The 18,123-nt window shown below is 41.7% G+C and overlaps 2 protein-coding genes across 4 annotated transcripts in view; one reads left to right on the top strand and one right to left on the bottom strand.

Annotated features, from left to right (window-relative positions):
- Positions 1 to 1,995: 1,995 nt before the first annotated feature.
- PPCS (phosphopantothenoylcysteine synthetase) lies at positions 1,996 to 5,436 on the bottom strand. 3 transcript variants are annotated; one of them, XM_011234969.3, is made up of 3 exons: positions 5,282 to 5,436; positions 4,564 to 4,667; positions 1,996 to 2,837 (listed from the first exon to the last, which is right to left on the bottom strand). In XM_011234969.3, the coding sequence occupies exons 2-3, from the start codon at positions 4,654 to 4,656 to the stop codon at positions 2,517 to 2,519; spliced, it is 414 nt and encodes a 137-aa protein (XP_011233271.1). In that variant the 5' UTR covers positions 4,657 to 4,667; positions 5,282 to 5,436; the 3' UTR covers positions 1,996 to 2,516. The 3 variants fall into 3 exon arrangements, with proteins under 3 accessions (XP_011233271.1, XP_002927452.1, XP_034506303.1); XM_002927406.4 differs by having other exon boundaries at positions 4,837 to 5,428; XM_034650412.1 differs by lacking the exons at positions 4,564 to 4,667; positions 5,282 to 5,436 and adding an exon at positions 4,347 to 4,544.
- Positions 5,437 to 5,776: 340 nt separating this feature from the next.
- ZMYND12 (zinc finger MYND-type containing 12) overlaps positions 5,777 to 18,123 on the top strand; it is a 29,866-nt gene continuing 17,519 nt past the window's right edge. Inside the window, exons 1-3 of the mRNA XM_019808105.2 lie at positions 5,777 to 6,018; positions 15,002 to 15,143; positions 16,527 to 16,698. Of these exons, the coding sequence (XP_019663664.1) occupies positions 5,909 to 6,018; positions 15,002 to 15,143; positions 16,527 to 16,698 (424 nt within the window). The 5' untranslated portion in view covers positions 5,777 to 5,908. The remainder of the gene's footprint in view (positions 6,019 to 15,001; positions 15,144 to 16,526; positions 16,699 to 18,123) is intronic.

Below are 18,123 nucleotides of genomic sequence, written 5' to 3'. Positions count from 1 at the left end.
TTCATTCTTAAAAGGGAGGGGGTCAGAGTTCTGAATTTTAATCCTGGATCTGTCACCACCTGGGGCGCCTAAGGCAAATCACATTTTTTGGACCCGGCTTTATTGTTGTAAAGATGAAGAAATCGGACTTGACTAGAACTGTCCCTAAGACAGAAGCCCTTTGGAAGTCCTAGAAAATTAAGTTTAAGTGAACCGTTCCTCCACCTATGTCGTGCAAAATAAAAATTTCTGAATGACAACTTGAGAGAGGCTTGGTTTATATCATGTTCATTTAAATGCTCTTATTACAAGATTCTAGTCAGTTCATCAAAGCTTGATTTGACCCATGTTTTGGGGGTCCTTGCTTTGCTGATATCCCAAATGGGTACCCACATTTCGGTCTTATTCTAGTTCCACATGGGATCCTTTCCAAAGCTTTGCAAGTTATCTGGACAGATCTCATTCCTTACTTCAACCATTTCTACCTTACAAGTGTGTTTTCTCTGATCTAAAATGCTCACCACCATCACTTCCAGTCCACTTAACTCCTGCTTATCAGTTCAAGTGTCACTTCCTCAGGGAAACATTTCTTGGTCCTCCAATCTCGATCAAGTGCTTTCTCATTTGCTCTCATCGACTCGCATTCCTTTTCATTATTTCTTTCTTTGCATACTTCTATTTAATGTTAAAACAAAACAAAAAACAAAAAAACCTCTTGGAATTTTAACATGTGTAAATACTGTTTAAGTGTTCCACATGGGAATTAAATTGGAATTGGAAAACACTTTAAATAATTCCATGTAGGAAAGTGGTGTGTGTTTAAGCCTAACAAAACAGGATAGGAAATGGTTCCTAAGGGAAGTAATAGTTAGGGTAGGCACAAAGATTAAGATCGCTTCTAGTTTTCACTCCATTTATCCTCGTTGGACTTCAAACATCATGACAGTCACCACCCACAGGAAGCTATAGATGTACGGAAGAAAATCAGTCTTCGGCTTCCTAGCCCTTCAGTACTGCAGCCACTGCTGACAGAGCCTGTTGTCTTTGAGATTTTTCTTAGACTTTAAGTTAATTAAAAATTTTTGTTCGGTGGGACTACTGTTTCCAGAACAGCCCTGATTGCTGCAGTTATTTTTCCTCTGCTTGAAAGTCACATTTCTTGATTGAATGACATGTTTCAATGCCATCTTTGCACCTCTGCTCAAATCTTTTCAGCTAAAATTTATTGTACCACTGTCATCAGACACATTGGGCTACACTTTCCGACTCCATGAAATATCATCGCATTTTAAATCAAGTATGTGAAGTGTATTTCCTGCTTCTACCTACTGATTAATGGTAGTTTCTCAACATGCACTCTGGATCATCCTACAGATCACTTAGGGCATTTTTTGTAGGGAACCACATTTCTTGCACACTCCCAACCTAAAGCCCAGGACAGTGAGAGGAGCTTTGAAAACTCAAGAATTCAGGGATCAGGTCAGACACCATCAGAATGCCTCCTTGCTGAGAAAAATTTATGCGCAGGTAAAAAAAAGTCTACATTCCAGACACCAGACGACTAACGCTTTATCTTCACTGTTTTATTTAATCCTCACAACAAAGGGCATTATTCAGCAGAGAGAGTTATTATCTCTATTTTATAAATGAGGAACTTGAGATTAAGTCAATGGTCTAAGCTTACAAAGGTAACAGGTAATACAGCTTAAAGGGTCAAACTTGGCTGAGATGGCTTCAAAGCCCCTACTCCTTACCACATAGGAAAGCTTCCCTCAGGGCAAAAATAACTAACAGGCCCTTTCCAGGCCCCAGGTAGAAGTCCTTTCCCTTAAGAACAGTTCTGGAATATTTGAAAGGTAAACTGTTAACTCAAACAGAGAGTCAACCTAGGAAAAGGAGCAAAAAGTGAAGGTAGTGGGAAGCTCATCATTCTACGCGCAATCTATCTTAAGGGAAGTGTCCTCCTCTTGTACTCCCACCTTTGATAAATTTTCAAAAAACATCATTTCCATCATGTTGGCTTTTGGGCACACACTTTATTGCACTTTATTTTTCATACATCCATTTCCCAGACAAAGACATATTTATTCATCTTTTTAATCCTCATAATCCTCAGGGCCTACCACATAGTAAGCATCAAGAAATATTTGATCTTTAAGGCATGGCCATTCATGCATCCGTAATCCTTCTCCTAGTATGAAGAAGGTTGATATTCAGGCCTCACATGTATATGTTGAGGAATATAATTTCCAATAAGCTTTTTTTTAAAGGTGAGGAACAGCTCATGTTCATTTTCAAAATCCAGGTGATAATCAGATGAGCGTGTCAGGTGGTTTGGTCATAACTGCTTTCCTTTTGTTTTCATTTTTACTCAGGATGAAATGATCGTTAAAAGATAAAAACCAAACTATATTCACCTGCATACCACTCACTGTTTTTTCCCTTCATTTTTTGTCTTTATGAAAGCAAAGGATTTGTTTTTACCACTTATAAGAGCCCTGATCCACTGAATAATTTTTGATCCTACAAAGGCTTTTTTAGTTGTCATGTATAAAAGCCATGTGTCGAGACTGAAGATCACCCACTATCTTCTCTTCTATATCTATGCCTTTTCCTACTTCTTCCTCTGACAGCAATATCTTGGTTTCTGAGTCTTTCGTTAAAATAACTACAGAGGACCGTCGTGACTCAAGGCTATTGGCCACCACCACTTGATGTCGATAAACTTCTAAAGCATTCCGTGCACGATCAATTACGATGGAAGGGTCAGTCTCCAACTTAAAGGAAATTATAAATGCTTTGGGAGCCCAGTCTTTAACCAAAGGAGAAAGCATTTTTGGCACCATCTTCATTGTTATCTGTATTGGAAAAAGAAAAGCTTAATAAGCAAACAAAAGTCAATATCTACCAGGTCAGTCTCATGGGAAACTAAGGAAGCAGGGACTCAGATTTTTGACTGTGTCGATTTAAGTGGGATTTCTCATTGTCAAACTTTTCAGAGCATTTTAAATGCTTAGCTTAAGACCCTTGGATCTGTAGGGTTCATAAGGATTCGTAATTTCAAGACGTTATACAAATTCTGAGACAAAACCATGTCTTATGAATTAACCTTGCCCTACCACCCTCATCACCATTAACAGAGCTCTGAAAAACAGCATTATATTTTCTTAAATATTCCCCTTATTTAAACCAAACACTCAAATAAACAAATCTATTCACGCAAATCTGTAACGCAAATGTAACTTTGGCAGAAGTTTAATTAGCGTTGGGTTTTTAAACCTCGTAGCCTAAAATATCCCTTATACTGGTAGAATGGCTATCTGATTTCATTTAAAAACTGTCACTCATAACACATCTTAGCACTGAAGAAATAGAACTGATTTTATTTTCAATTGATCAAAACTCCTACTATACCAGTCTTGACTGTTCTAACAATGTTGAGCTGGTTTGTGTACTTTCAAGAAAGAACTAAAAAAGAGAGGATAAACTAATCCTCCCAGAATTTTAAAAGTGTGAAATTACGATGATAATTATCAGGATTTCAGAAAGTTAGCAAGTGTTAAAGGGATTATATTCCCACTCCTCACTTAGTTTTTCTGCATAGCATCTTTCAGTACCTAACACAGTATGCATTTGACTTACTTATGTCTCTGAAGACTGTAAGCAACACAAGGGCCCAGTGTGTTTCTTTACATTGCTTTATCTCCGGGTCCTACTACAGTACTTGGCATACAGTAGGTATTCAATAAATATTTACTGAAGAAATGAACAAATTAAGTATCCTACAAAGTCAGCAAGTGTCCCACAGGTAGTTTCTCCTATTTAAATTCTGCTTGAATCATAAATGATTAAGAATTCTCTCAGGTTCCAGGATGCCAGATCACCTCAACATCTCAACCACACTTCTAGTCACCCCATACCCTTTCCTTAAAATACAGCAATCATCGTCATCTGACCTACATCCGCCACTCTCTCCCTAATTCACCTTTAATACTGATGCCAGAATGTTTTTTTCAAATAAATACTGTTATCTCCTTCTCCCACTTGTTTTCCTTAGCTCCACAGGATAAAGTCCAAGCTCCTTAAAAAGGAATACAAAATCTATGAAACAAGCTCTCTTCGGTCAGCCGGCCCACCCTGCGCCCCACTCTCCCTGCTCTCCAGTCTTACCAAACAACTTCAGTTCACAGCACACGGCTCATTTCCAAACTCCAATTTGTACTCTATCTGGAATGACCTTCCCCACTTTGTCTGCTATACTCTCTATTCATCTTTTAAAACCCAGTTTATGTCATTTCCTCCAGGAAGCCTTCCTTGACTTCCCCAAGATTCACTCACCCCATGCTCTGACTGCACTTTGTACGTACCTCTACTAGAGCGTTTCTCACTCTGTATTGTAATTAGTCTGTGTCCAGCTCCCTCACTAGATTGTGAGCTTCTTGAGGGAGGGCGGTGTCTTATTCATCTCTGTATCCCTAGTGCCTATCACATACGGAATGCAGAAAGGCCATCTCCAGATCAAGAGGGAATTAACCCAAGATTGATTATGGGGGATCAGATCTCTGGAAGAGAAGCGCCCATCACCTGCAGTGGGCTCCTAGATGACTGGATCTTGTGTTCAGGCATTTCTGAGACAGGAACATAGAAATCTGACACGGCCGCAGCCAGGTAAAACATCGCAGAAGAGCCTGCAGAGAGAAGCACAGGGTGTAATAAATTGGAGTGGGATATGGGATCTGCTCCTTTCAACTCAGGCTCCCCGGCTGTTAGACTGCGGATAATGAAAAGGTGAGGGGGAAAGTGTTTGGGGAGAAAGGCTCTGCCTGCAGGAAACTCTGAACTCCTAAGCGCACGCACCCAGAGGATTGAGCGCCTGGGCCGCAGCCTGCAGCAGATGCAAATAGTCCGCCAAAGTGGTGAACTCCACGGCCAGGAAGGTGCCGGCAGCCGCAGCCTCCTGGTAGCTCCGCAGAGCCGCCGCGAAGCCCGGAAGCGCATTCTCCTCGGCCTCCAGGCTCAGCAAGCCCGAAGCGGCTGCGCCGCAGGGCCGAAGCGCCGACAGCCAGGTCTGGGGCGGGAAGCGGTGGGCATAGGGGAAGGCGGAACGAGCGCGGTACAGAAACAAGACCCCGTAACCCGCGGCCAGGAAGGCCTCGGCCGAGGCAGCACCGCGCCGCCCGCTGCTGAAGTTGTCCAGGAAGCGCACTGGCCGGGCTTCCAGGGGGACTTTGGTGCCGCCGGACGTGATCAACACCACCCGCCGGCCCTGCGCGCCCAGCCTGGCGGCGAAGCAAGCCATAACCTCGGCGTAGCGCGCAGCATCCGCAGGTTTGGGAAACTCGGCGACCAGATCCACTTCCGCCATCAGTCCCCGCGCGCCCGCACTCGCGCACGCGCCGCTCCGCTGCCGCCCGCGCCGCGCCCCTGCCCGGATCCCGGTCCCCGCGCAGCCGCACCAGGCAGGGGGCGGGCCTTTTCCTTAGGCGCCGCCCGCCGGCGCCTGCTTTCTCCTCGTGCGGGCTTGCGTCCGGCTTCTGCCCCGCAGCGTCGCAGAGGCGACCCTGAGCTGGCCGGGGTTGTTGGCTGGGCGGGCATCTGGAAGGGTCCCGTCCCTCACGTTCGTTTCCTGCTCGGGTAAAGAACTGGCCGTTTCTGCCTCCCGTCAGCCGCCATATCGGCCTTTCCGGACTTAGATTCCGGGAAGTCAGACTGCTCGGCCGTTTAACCTTCGGGACTTAACGAGAAGGAGTTTTGTGTTGTTGTTGGTTTTCAGCCCCACAAATACACTCTAGATGTCAGTGGAGTCACGCCCCTCCCCCCTGCGCTTGAAATCTGGAACCGAGGCTGCCCGATGGCGGTCACGTGACGCCGGCGTCCCGCGTGTCCTCTCCGGGCAACCGTCCTGGAGACCGACTCCGCCGGCGGCAACATGGACATCATCTACCCGCTGGCCGTGCCCAAGGGGCGCCCGCTCCGCTGCGAAGTGTGCGAAGCCCCGGCCGAGCGGGTGTGCACGGCCTGCACGGTCACTTATTACTGGTAGGCCCTCAAATGTGGCACCTGGGTGTCTTGCTTAAGCCATAGCACCGGCTCTGCCAGGGAACACTCAAGGTGGCTTCGACACAGGTCCCTAAGACTTCTGTGTCTGCCTCTTCTCCCACTCCCTCGTTCGTCACCAGAGGTTTTGTTGACCGCCTACTGTGCGCTATGCATGGTCCTAGCAGCCGAAGTTACTGGGGGATACTCGGTGGGCTGTGCCCCCTCAAAGATCTAACATACTAATGAGGAACATAGATAAGTAAACGAAAAGATAATTTCAGAGAGTCATAAATGCCATAAGGACAAAGGAAATGTGATGGGAGGTTGGGCAGATGACCTTTCTAAGGGTACATATTGATTTGAAGATGATATAGGAGCAGTGCGCCTTGTTAGTGCTGGGGGAAGAGGAAGGCCGGAGGGAGGAAGGGCTGGTGTGCTCGAGCAGCAGAAAGCAGCGCACAGCCAAGGTGGTAAGAGTGTGGGGAGGGTAGTAGAAAATGAGGTGAGTTTTCATTTATTCAACATAACATCCCCCTGACTTTTGCTTCCGATGAGACCCTATGTTGGACCTGAGATAAAACAGCTAGGTTGTTGATGTCCAGAAACCTAGTCCAGAGCCGACTAACTTGTTTTTGAAAAGTCATTATAATAGACCCTGCATGACAAGTACTGTCATTCAGGGTGTGCTATTTCATGGGACCTCTAAGGGTGGAAGCGTGGTGACTGGGGCAATATCTGGAAAGGTTTCTCTGAATAATTTGAGATGACTCTTGAAAGGTCAGTAGGAAATTGCTAGGTGAATGAACAACGAAGACAGAAGGGCAGGGTACTCCTGGTGTCCAGGCCTACTTGGGTAAAGGGTGAAAGAACGGTTTGTTCAGAGCTGAGTAGAGAAGGTAGTAGTGGAGGAGGCAGTCACTGATTTTCAAATTGCAGACTAGACCCACTGGATGAATAAATCCCCTCATGAATAAAGCAACAAACATTTTAGGGGAAAAATGTAGAATAAAATAGAAAGTATCAAAGTAATCCTACTTTAATTGTTTCTTGAAACTTCCTAGTGTTTTATGTGGCTATGTGTGTTTGTAATGATAAAATGTATCACTAAAAAGAAAGTTTAAAAACCATGCTGTAGGTGGTAGTAGGAGTTTTAACCGAGAAGATACAGGTTAGGGCCAAATGGTGACATGAGATGAAGACGTTTGGAATTTATCCTCTGGGAGGTCATGGATGGTTTTGATGGGCTCTCATTTGTGTTAAGGAAAGATGACAGGTAGCAGTGTGGAAGATAAATTGGAAGGTAGACCCTGGAGGCTGCATAACTGATTAAGAATTTGTTGCAGTGGTCCCAGTGGAGTGAATATACCTCCTCAGACTGAATTAGGGGTCCCTCCTCAGTGCTCTCACAGCACTGTATATATTCCCTATCCTAAAACTTATGACACAGATTGAAATCAGTTGTTTAATACTCTGTATTCCTCACTAGGTCTGTATATCCCATGAAGGGAGGGGTGACATCTGTGTTTTCATTGCTGTTTCTTCATTACATGTAGAATACAATTCAGAATTTGTAGCAGAAACTACAAAGCCCCAGTTAGCTCTGTTCCTTCATTTCCCACCACGCTCACCCCCTCTCTTCTTTGATGTAATTACAGAGGTTTTCTTTCAGTTCTGATTTGCTAAGTCTTTTCCTACCTCAGTTTCTTTTCCTAGGCTGTTCTCATTGCTGGGAACCTCCATTTCAACCACAGATCTTCCTAGGGCCCTGTCATCCTTCATTTCTCAGAAACGTTATTTCTTCAGAAAGGTCCTTCTGAAAATACTCCTCTTATTTTTCTGTCTCACCTTTTTCTTCGTTTTTCCGGTATTTTTTAATTTTGTGTTTACTTGTTTAATATCTGTGTCTTTTACTGAACCTAGTGGTCGCACATACCAGACATTCAGTGATCATTTGTTGAATAAGCAAACTTCTGATTGGATAGTAAACCTATTAACACAGAGGGAGGTGGTGGTGGGTGACGGATTGGGTTGTGGACGCAGTTTAGGGCCTTCAGGTCACTTGGGAGAGATGGCTAGTGAACAACTTCAAGTACCAGCCTGGCACTCAGGGGAGAGGTGAGAGTCCTTTGGCTGATATGAGCATCTACCTCTTTCCCTCTCGCCTTCATCCCTGCAGCCAGAAGTAATTCCTTCTTCCTCTCAACTCACTTTGTAGTCACTCTCTACTCTCAGTTGACTCTTCCCTTCTTCATTTCCGTTGTCGGCAAGTGTGTTATGTCAATTTTATTGTGTTCCATTAAGGCAGGATGTTATGTTGGAGGCATATAGAAGGACTGTCATACATATGCTATCTTTTGATCTGTGTCAAACCCATCTATGTATACCCTACCGTCTCTTGCAAAGTATCTTGAAATAGATGAAACTAAATATTTGATGAATGCATGAATAAATTATTATTTCCTGTGCCTTTATCCACCATTATTTCCTTTCTTCTTTTTCACTGCCTTTAATTCTCTTTAAGGTCTTCTCCTCCCCCCCACCCCACCCCTTTTCTCCAGATTTCTTCCTTCCTTCTTTCTTTCTTTCTTTCTTTCTTTCTTTCTTTCTTTCTTTCTTTCTTTCTTTTTTTCTTTTCTTTTCTTTTCTTTTCTTTTCTTTTCTTTTCTTTCTTATTTTTTATTATGTTATGTTAGTCACCATACAGTAGATCATTAGTTTTTGATATAGTGTTCCATGATTCTTTGTTTGCATGTAATCTCCAGATTTCTATATGCTTGTGTCCTGGTGATTTAAAGATTTTCCCATAAAATAAAACTGAGGTAATTGTTCTGTATCTCAGAAATGGGGGCTTTAATACTCCTCCCTCACAGAGTTTTTTGGTTGAATGTAAAGCATGTAGTGTCATGCCTGAGACCAAGTTGGCACTCAATAAATATTCTTTTTCCTCATTCTAATTTAAGGAGCAGGAAGGACAGTCCACCCAAATTTGTGAAAGTTTTTTTTTCTTTTTCTGCTAAAGAGTTTTTTCCTTTTGCAAATGTAAACCGTGCTCACTGTAGAAACCTTGAAAATATAAAAAATAAAGAAGAGAAATAATCCATAATCTCACAACCCAGAGATTAATGACCTGACATTTTGATCAATTTCCTTATATCCTTTTCCTATACATATATCAGTTTTATACGGTCTGTGTAATCTTGCACATACTGTTCTGTATTGCATTGTGAGAATGTTCCCAGGGAACTGATCATTTGTAAGAAAAGGCAATTTTAGTAAAGTACTCACTGAAACATTACAGACAGGTAAAAGAGGCTTCAGTACTATAGTGAGCAAATCATAGCATATAGATAAGAGTAATTTGAAATAAGTTTTCCTTTTATTGAACATATGGGGCACCAATGAGAATGCTTTCACTGGCCAGGAAGAGAAAACAGCAGTGCAGTGGTATTCAATAGTAGGAGACAGTAGAATCTGTGGTAAACTGCAGAATGAGTGTCCTGCCTAATGACATCCAAATTCAGTTTTAAAAACATGATAATGGCCAAACAAAGCACGTCTGGCTCACAAGCTACTTGATTATGAGCCCTGATTGAAAACATAATTTTCAGCTCCTTCTTTATGCATGATCCTGTGTTGTGTGTTAGGGGTGAAACAGACGAATAAGGAGAGAGCTCATGAATATATAAATAATGCTCATTTTATTTGGAAAAGCAAGATATGTCAAAAAAAGTCTAGGTAGTTCAGTAAATTAATATTTCCATTGCTCACACGATTACTCAGGAAGCCCCTATTTAGTAAGTACCCTGTGGAACGCAACTATCTCTGTATCCTGGCTGGTAAGTGCTTTTATTGATTTGTGTACAATAATTCTCTATGAAAATTTTGTTAATGCTTTTACCATTTCTGTGATAGCAGTTGCAGTTTATAAAGAAAATACCTTATTGCATTTCTGTTACGCCAGAAGGAAGGAGGGCGAGAGAGTGCTTGACCAAAGCTATATGTCATCTATGACTGCTTTTCTGCTTCAACAAAAGAGTTGAATTTTTGCAACAGAGACCATGTGGCTTTCAAAGCCTAAAATATTTACTCTTAGGCCCTTTATGGAAAAACTTTGCTGGCCCTGTGCTAGCTTATTGTTACCAGTTTTAGAATATGTGTAATTGGAATCAAACAGTTAACTTAGTCACATTTGAGTAAAAATATACAATAAGCAATAGAAATGCAAAAATTCGTGATTTATGTACCCAACAACAGAATCTCAAAATGTACAAAGTAATAACTGTCAGATTGAAGGAAGAAATAAATAATAGTTGGATGCTTCAGTTTTCCACTGTAAATAATGAACAGGAGATTAGCAAGGCAATTCAAGGCTTGAACAACACTATAAACCAACTAACCCTAACAGACATCTATAGAACACCTCCACCAACAGCAGAATATACATTCTTCTCCAGTGCATATGGAACGTTCTCCAGGATAGACCATGTGTTAGACCATAAAGCAAGTCTCAATAAATTTATAAGGATTGAAATTATATAAAGTGTGTTCTGTAACCAGAGTGGAATGACATTAGTTAGTAATCAATAACAGAAGGAAATCTGAGGAATTTATGAATGCATGGAAATAACACAGCCTTAAACAACAAATGGGTCAAAGAAGAAATCACAAAGGAAATTAGAAAATGCTTTGAAATGAAGTGACAACAAAAACACAAATATTAAAACTTACGGGATGCAGTGAAAACAGTACTCAGAGGGAAATTTCTAGCTGTAAACACATACGTTATAAAAGAAGGAAGATTTTAAATCAATAACCTAGCCTTACACTTTAAGAAACTAGCAAAAGAAAAGCAAACTCAACCCAAAGCTAGTGGAAGGAGGAAAATATTAAAGATTAGAGCAGAGATAAGTGAAATAGAGAATAGAAAAGCAATAGAGAATCAACAAAACCAAAAGTTGGTTTTTTAAAAAGGTTAACAAAATTGACAAACCTTTAGCCAGATTGACCAAGAACAGAACATCCAAATTACTAGTCAGAAATGAAAGTGGGGACATTGCTAGCAACTTTGCAGAAAAAAAAAGAGATTATAAGAGAATACCATGTAGTTGTATGCCAGCAAATAAAAAACCTAGATGAAATGTATTACTTATAAGGCATGAACTACCAAAACTGGCTCAAGAGAAAAAAAAAGTTTGAGTAGATCTGTAACTAAAGAGATTTAGCTAGCAATCAGAAACTTCCCACAGAGAAAAGCCCAGGACCAAATGACTTCACTGGTGAATTCTATCAAATACTTAAAGAAGAATTAATATCAGTTCTTTAAAAACTCTCCCAAAAAAATAAAAGAGGTAGAAAAAGTCCCCAACTCCTTTTATAAGATAAGTGTTATCCTACTACCAAAACCAGACAAAAACATCACAAGAAAACTACAGATCTATATACCTCATGAATACGGATGCAAAAAATTCTCAACAAAATACTAGCAAACCAAATCCAGCAGCATATAAAAGGGATGACCAAGTGGCGTTTCTCCCAGGAATTCAAGGTTGGTTCAACATACTACTATCAATTTAAGACATCATCTTAACAGAAGAGAAGAAAAAAACCACACAATAATAGATACATAAAAAGCATTTGATAAAATCCAATACCTTTGTGATAAAAACAAATTAGGAATAGAAAGGAACTTTCATAACTTAGTAAAGGGTATCAGTGAATAACCTATGGAGAAACACAAAGCTAACATCATACTTAGTGATCAAAGACTGAAATCTTTCCCCCCAAAAATCAGGAATGAGACAAGTATGTTGCTTTCAAACAAAGAATCATGGAACACTACCTCAAAAACTAATGATGTACTGTTTGGTGACTAGCATAATATTTTTTAAAAAGGCAAAAAAATGTTGCTTTCATCACTTCTATTCAACACTGTTCTAAAAATGCTAGTTGGGGCAATTAGGCAAGACAATGAAATAAAAGATATCCAGCTTGGAAAATAAGGAGTAAAGGTACTTCTGTTTGGTGATGACATGATCTTACATAGAGAAATCCCTAAAAAACCTATGAAAACAACACAAATAATTAGAGCTAATAAATGAATTCAGCAAGATTACAGAATACATCAATGTGTAAAAATCAGTTGTATTTATACATGCTAGCAATGAACAATCTGAAAATGAAATTAGGAAAGCCGTTCCATTTACAGTAGCATCAAAAAAAGAAAGGAATTTAACCAAAGAAGGGTGAGACTTATACACTGAAAACTAAAAAACATTTTTGAAAGACATTAAAGACCCACATAAATGGAAAGACACTCCATATTCATAGTTTAGAAGACAATATTATTAAGATAGTAACACTTCAAATTGATCTATTGATGCAATCCCTAACAAAATTCTGTCATTTTTGTACAAATGGACACACTAATCCTAAAATTTAAATGAAAATGCAAAGTACCCAGAACAGCTAAAAAGTCTTCTAAAAGAACAAAGCTGGAGGACTCATACTCTTCAATTTCAAATTTTACTACAAAGCTGCAGTAATGAAGATAGTGTGGTAGTGGCATAAGGATAGGTATATAGATGAATGGATTAGAGTTGAGAGTCCAGAAATAAACACGTACATTTATAGTCAGTTGATTATTAACAAGGGTGCCAAGACCATTCAACTGGTCCCTTTCAGATGATGCTGGGTTAACTGCGTAGCCACATGCAAAAGATGAATTTGGACCCCTACCTTACACCATAGACAAAAAGAGCTAAATTTAAGAGCTAAAAACATAAAACTTTCAGAAGGAAGCATAGTTGGAAATCTGTGTGATTTGGGATTAGGCAGCAGTTTAGATATGACACCAAAAGCACAGGATCCAAAGAAAAAATAGATTAGTTGGACTCCACCAAAATTTAAAACTTCCGTGCATCAGAGAACACTGTCAAGCTGAAAAGACAGCCCACAGAATGGGAGAAAATACTTACAAATCATATATCGGACAAGGATTTTATATCTAGAGTATGTAAAGGACTCTTAAAATTCAATAATAAGAAGATAAAAGACCCAGTTTAAAAATGGACAGAAGATTTGAATATATAATTCTCCAAAGAAGATACACAAATGGTCAATAAGCACATGAAATGATGCTGAACGCTATTACTTGTCAAGGAAACGCAACATAAAACCACAATGAGATGCCACTTCACACACACTAAATGGCTGTAGTAAAACAAAACAGTAACAAGTGTTGGCAAAGATATAGAAAAAGTGAACCCCTCCTATATGGCTGCTGGGCTGTAAAACGGTACAACCTCTGTGGAAAACAGTTTGGCAGTCCTCAAAAAGTTAAACATAGAGTTACTATATGACCCAACAATTCCATTCTTAGGCACATACTCAAGAGAATTGAAAACATGCGTTCACACAAAAATTTATACACAAATGTACATAGAAGGATTATTCATAATAGCCGAAAGTAGAAACAACAGAAATGTCCACCAACTGATGAAAGGATAAACATTAAAAGTGATACAACCATACAGTGGAATATTTATTCAGTAGTACAAAGGAATATAATATTGATAAATGTGATGAAATGGATGAATTTTGAAAACATTATTCTAAGTCTAAGAAACCAGACACAAGTCTATCCCATTAGACCGGTGATGGGTAGTAAGGAGGGCACGTATTGCATGGTGCACTGGGTGTTATACGCAACTAATGAATCATCGAACTTTACATCGGAAACCGGGGATGTACTGTATGGTGACTAACATAATATAATAAAAAATCATTAAAAAAAAAAAAAGAAACCAGACACAAAAGATCACATATTGTCTGTTCCCATTTATATGTAATGTCCTTAACAGGCAAATACGTAAAGTAGATTTGCGGTTTCTGGGCACCAGTGGGTGGAGGAAAGAATGAGAGAACCAGCTAGAACAAATGGAGTTTTCTTTTTTGAGTGATGAAATTGTTCTGGAGTTAGATAGGGTGATGGTTTTACAACCTTGTGATTATACTAAAAACCACTGAATTTAAATTATACTTTAAATTGGTGAATTTTCTATGGTATGTGAGTTATATATCAATTTAAAAGTGTAAAAAAATAATTGGAGAAAGGGTCAGAATCGGGTAATAGATTTGGGAATCAGTCATAGAGGCAATTATTTAAGGAATGGGAGTGGATTCTCTGTAGGACTGCAGTCCTGTCCAATTAAGTGTTCAAAAATATTAAACTGTATTTAGTTTAGTATGTAAAACTGTGTGTAAAACAAAGAAAAGCTTTCTACCAAACTGTCACAGTGCTTCCCTCTGGAGAGCTAAAAATCAGCGGGCTCTGGAGTATAGGCTTAGCTAACTCCTTAGGCTCTCCACTCCTGTGCTTCCGTATCTTCGAAATAGCTTTTGTTTTGTTCTCAAAAAGTTAAATAGTTACTAGCAAAAACACCTGCTGCAGCACTGGGTGGGGGGCCGTTCCTAGTGTGTTGGTGGGAGCGTGCCCCTGGAACACAGAAGACCATGTCAGAGGTGCTCTCCAGAGCCACGCAACCCAGTGGCACCCATGACAGCACAGCGTCCCCTAGAGCCTCAGCGAATGGAAATTCCTTTCTCTTCCCCCCAAAAAGACCCTCACGCCCATCGGCTTTGATGTTCAGATATTCTGACAACGGCTTTAGAACAAGGCTGGGTTAAAAGTCAACTTTGTGGTGATTAACGAAGCAGAAAACCAGAAGAGCCCCAGCGTCACCACGTGACTTCAGAGCGTGACCTGTGCCTGAAGAAACAAGAGCCTCCCAGCCCCGCTAGTTGTTACACCATCAAATAACCACATGAAAGAAAAGAGATTTGTGTCAGAAATGGCGTTGGGTTCCCTGCCTGATACGTGTTGGGCTCCCTTTTCTAGTTTTTAGGGCGAGGCTGGTGGTGCGGCCGCTAGAATCTCAGGCCAGGCCAAAGAGAAAGATGACGAAGTCCATGTTTTTATTGTCAGTGGTGTGGTTCATCAAAGAGCGGACTGGAGCAGCATCCATGAGAAGATATGTCAGCTGCTGATTCCGCTGCGCACTTCCATGCCCTTCTACAACTCCGAGGAGGAGCGGCAGCACGGCCTGCAGCAGCTGCAGCAGCGGCAGGTGGGTCCTGCGGGGCCGGGGCAGGCCTAGCTCCCGGGGCCGCGAAACCGCCCAGGACGAAGGGTGTACCGCGTCGGGATCACCACACTGGAAACCGTTTGAGGACAGAGACTTGGTTTTATGACTTTATGTCCTCAGTCAGTTGTTCTCCACACAGTTACTGAATACCTACTGTATTAGGTTCCGAGGGCTGCTGTAACAAAATACCACAAGCGGGGTGGCTTAAACGGCAGGAATGTTTTTTTTTCTCCCAATTCTGGAACCCAGAAGTCCAAGATCAAGGGTAGGTCTCAGCAGGTTTGGTTTCCTGTGGGCACGTGCATGCCTGGTGTCTTCCAAATTTCTTCCTGTTATAAGGACACCAGTAAAATTGGATCAGGGGCCACCCTAATGGCCTCATTTTAACTTAATCACCTCTGTAAGGCCCCGTCTCCAAATGCAGTCACATTCTTGGGTACTAGGGGTTAGGACTCCAGCATATGAGTTTGGGAGGGGAACAAAATTCAGCCATAACATCCGCATATGCCAAGTATATTGATAAGAGCATACGTACATAGTAGGAGGTCAAAAATGGTGTATAGGGGCGCCTGGGTGGCACAGCGGTTAATCGTCTGCCTTCGGCTCAGGGCGTGATCCCGGCATTATGGGATTGAGCCCCACATCAGGCTCCTCCGCTGGGAGCCTGCTTCTTCCTCTCCCACTCCCCCTGCTTGTGTTCCCTCTCTCGCTGGCTGTCTCTATCTCAGTCAAATAAATAAATAAAATCTTTAAAAAAATGGTGTATAAATACACTAGTGAATTCATAAAGGAGATTTAAAAACTTCTATTATGGCATTGATGGCATCTCAGTTTTTCTTAAAAAATTAGGCTTTATAAGCCATAAATCTCAAAACACCAGATTCATCAATTTTAGTGTTGTGGCACTTTGAGAAGGGCTTTGGAACAATGCAGAATTTAAGTTATTTCTGATACTCTCTAAGCAGGATAACTCCAGAGGAAAAGATAAGTGTTTCTCTCAAAATTACAACTCAAATAGAAAGTCAGAAAGTTTTAGGATGTCCAGAGACATGATAGTTTTGCTAAACTACAATTTTATTATAAACACAAAAATAATATTTAATAACTTTATCCTGAGCACTCATTCAGGCTGATGAATGAACCTAGGTGAAAAGACACTTATTCCTGGACCTCAAGGCCCTCACAATCCGGGTTTCCCTTTTTATATCACCTATTTTGGGTCTCATGTCCACCTTCATACAAGCAGGTTGACTAGGTGCCCTCAACCAGTTCATTAGATAGTGGCCTTACCCCACGTGTACCCATGTCCACCACCACCTTTGACCTTCAGACTGCCTCAGATGGTCTAGTTTTCTTCTTCCACAGAAGCATTTGATTGAATTCTGCTACACCGTGGCCCAGAAATACCTCTTTGAAGGAAAACATGAAGCTGCTGTCCCAGCAGCTCTGCACTCGCTTCGCTTCCGCATGAACGTGCACGGCCTGAGCTCCGTGGAGCTGGTGCCTGCTTACCTGCTGTTGGCCGAGGCGAGCCTTGGTAAGTGAATTGACTTGAGACCCCCGCCCCCCAGCCCCTTAAGGAGTACTATACTGGGTTCAGTCAACAGCCTCGGCAATGGCACCAAGATACCTTTTATAAAAGAGCCGTGTTGCTGTAAAGTTGGGCACAAGGTGGGGAAGCAGATGTCATGCATTTTTGGCTACTACTGACAGAAGTCCGCTCCGGCTGGCCTAAGCAAAAGGAGGACATTTATGAGGACCCTGGAGTGTCCCAGGAAAACTGAGGCTTCCTGAGGTCCTAGAATCTGAATGTTGTAACAGACTCTCTCTCTTGGGCCTTGTGTCTTGTCTCTGCTTTTATCTCTGCATCTGTTTTATTTGCTATCTCTGCAGACCAGATTTTTCTGCCCTATGCCTACCGTGGAAACAGCTCCCCCCAAATATCAGATGTAGTGGAATTTCCACGGAACTTCCATGACCTCCAGATTCAAGGAGGGTAGTAGAAACAGTCAGCATCTGATTTCCAGTGCTAAATTCCTAGGAGAGTTGTGTTGACTCAGCTTGAGTGCGGTGTTTGCCTTTATCTACCTTTGTGTCAGGGTCACGTGGTTCCAGCGGGCTTCTGGGAGCCTGCTGCTGTGGCTGGGACAGGGAAGAACGAGTAGCCCACGCTGCGGGTGAGGGTGGCAGCACAGGTGCGGCGGAGCTCCATCCCGCGTGGCGGGTGCTACAGGAAGAGAATCAGCGTCTTGGGGGGAATTCGCAGTTTTGAGCTTGTGCAGTGTTTTAGCTACTGTGCAACCCCTTTATGCATTTTAGTTGCCACTGTATTTTTTAAAAAAGCAAACTTTTAAAAGGCAAAACTGTTGGAAATACAGTACAAAGAACCTGTCTTCCCCCAGCTATGTGAGGGTGAGTTGCTTGCCTGACGCATTCCCACCGACGTTCTCCTTCATATCCACTGTACGCCCAGCGTCTGCTGTCATCTACTGAGCAGTCCCCGTTCAATGTTTCTCCAGTCCTCCCAATTACACCTTGTCAACAGAAGGATACAGCTCAAAATCACACTTTTCATTTTGTCGCCATGTGTTTTTAGTCTCCTTCATTCTGGAATAGTTTCTCAGTCTTTCCTGGACTTGTAGGAGTCTTACACTTTTAAGATTAAAGGCCAGTGTTCTACAAAACGTCCCTCGATTTGGGTTTCTCTGATGTTTCCTCACGACGGCCCTCAGGTGAGTGTCACAGGAGTGCTGCTGTGTTGTTCACGCCTCATCCTGCAAGTCGGCACATGTTTTCAGTTTGTTCCATTCCTGATGACACTCATTTAAGTCACCTTATTAAGGTGATATCTGCCAGGCTCCTTTGTATACTCTTCCTCCTTTTCACAACTAATAAGTATTTTATGGGGAGGTATTTTGAAACCATATAAATATCCCATTCCATCAGACTTCCAATATATTCA

Source organism: Ailuropoda melanoleuca, chromosome 2 (genome assembly GCF_002007445.2).
Source record: "Ailuropoda melanoleuca isolate Jingjing chromosome 2, ASM200744v2, whole genome shotgun sequence".
In the NCBI taxonomy this organism is placed as follows: Eukaryota; Metazoa; Chordata; class Mammalia; order Carnivora; family Ursidae; genus Ailuropoda; species Ailuropoda melanoleuca.
This window is presented reverse-complemented; position numbering and strand designations above follow the sequence as displayed.

Excerpts from the sequence above, each read along its gene's own strand:
- PPCS (XM_002927406.4), bottom strand. The coding sequence starts at position 5,344 with ATGGCGGAAGTGGATCTGGTCGCCGAGTTTCCCAAACCTGCGGATGCT. Across the intron at positions 4,668-4,836 it reads CCAGGCGCTCAATCCTCTGG|GCTCTTCTGCGATGTTTTAC; the intron begins GTGCGTGCGCTT and ends TTCTCTCTGCAG. Across the intron at positions 2,838-4,563 it reads CATCTAGGAGCCCACTGCAG|ATAACAATGAAGATGGTGCC; the intron begins GTGATGGGCGCT and ends TTTCCAATACAG.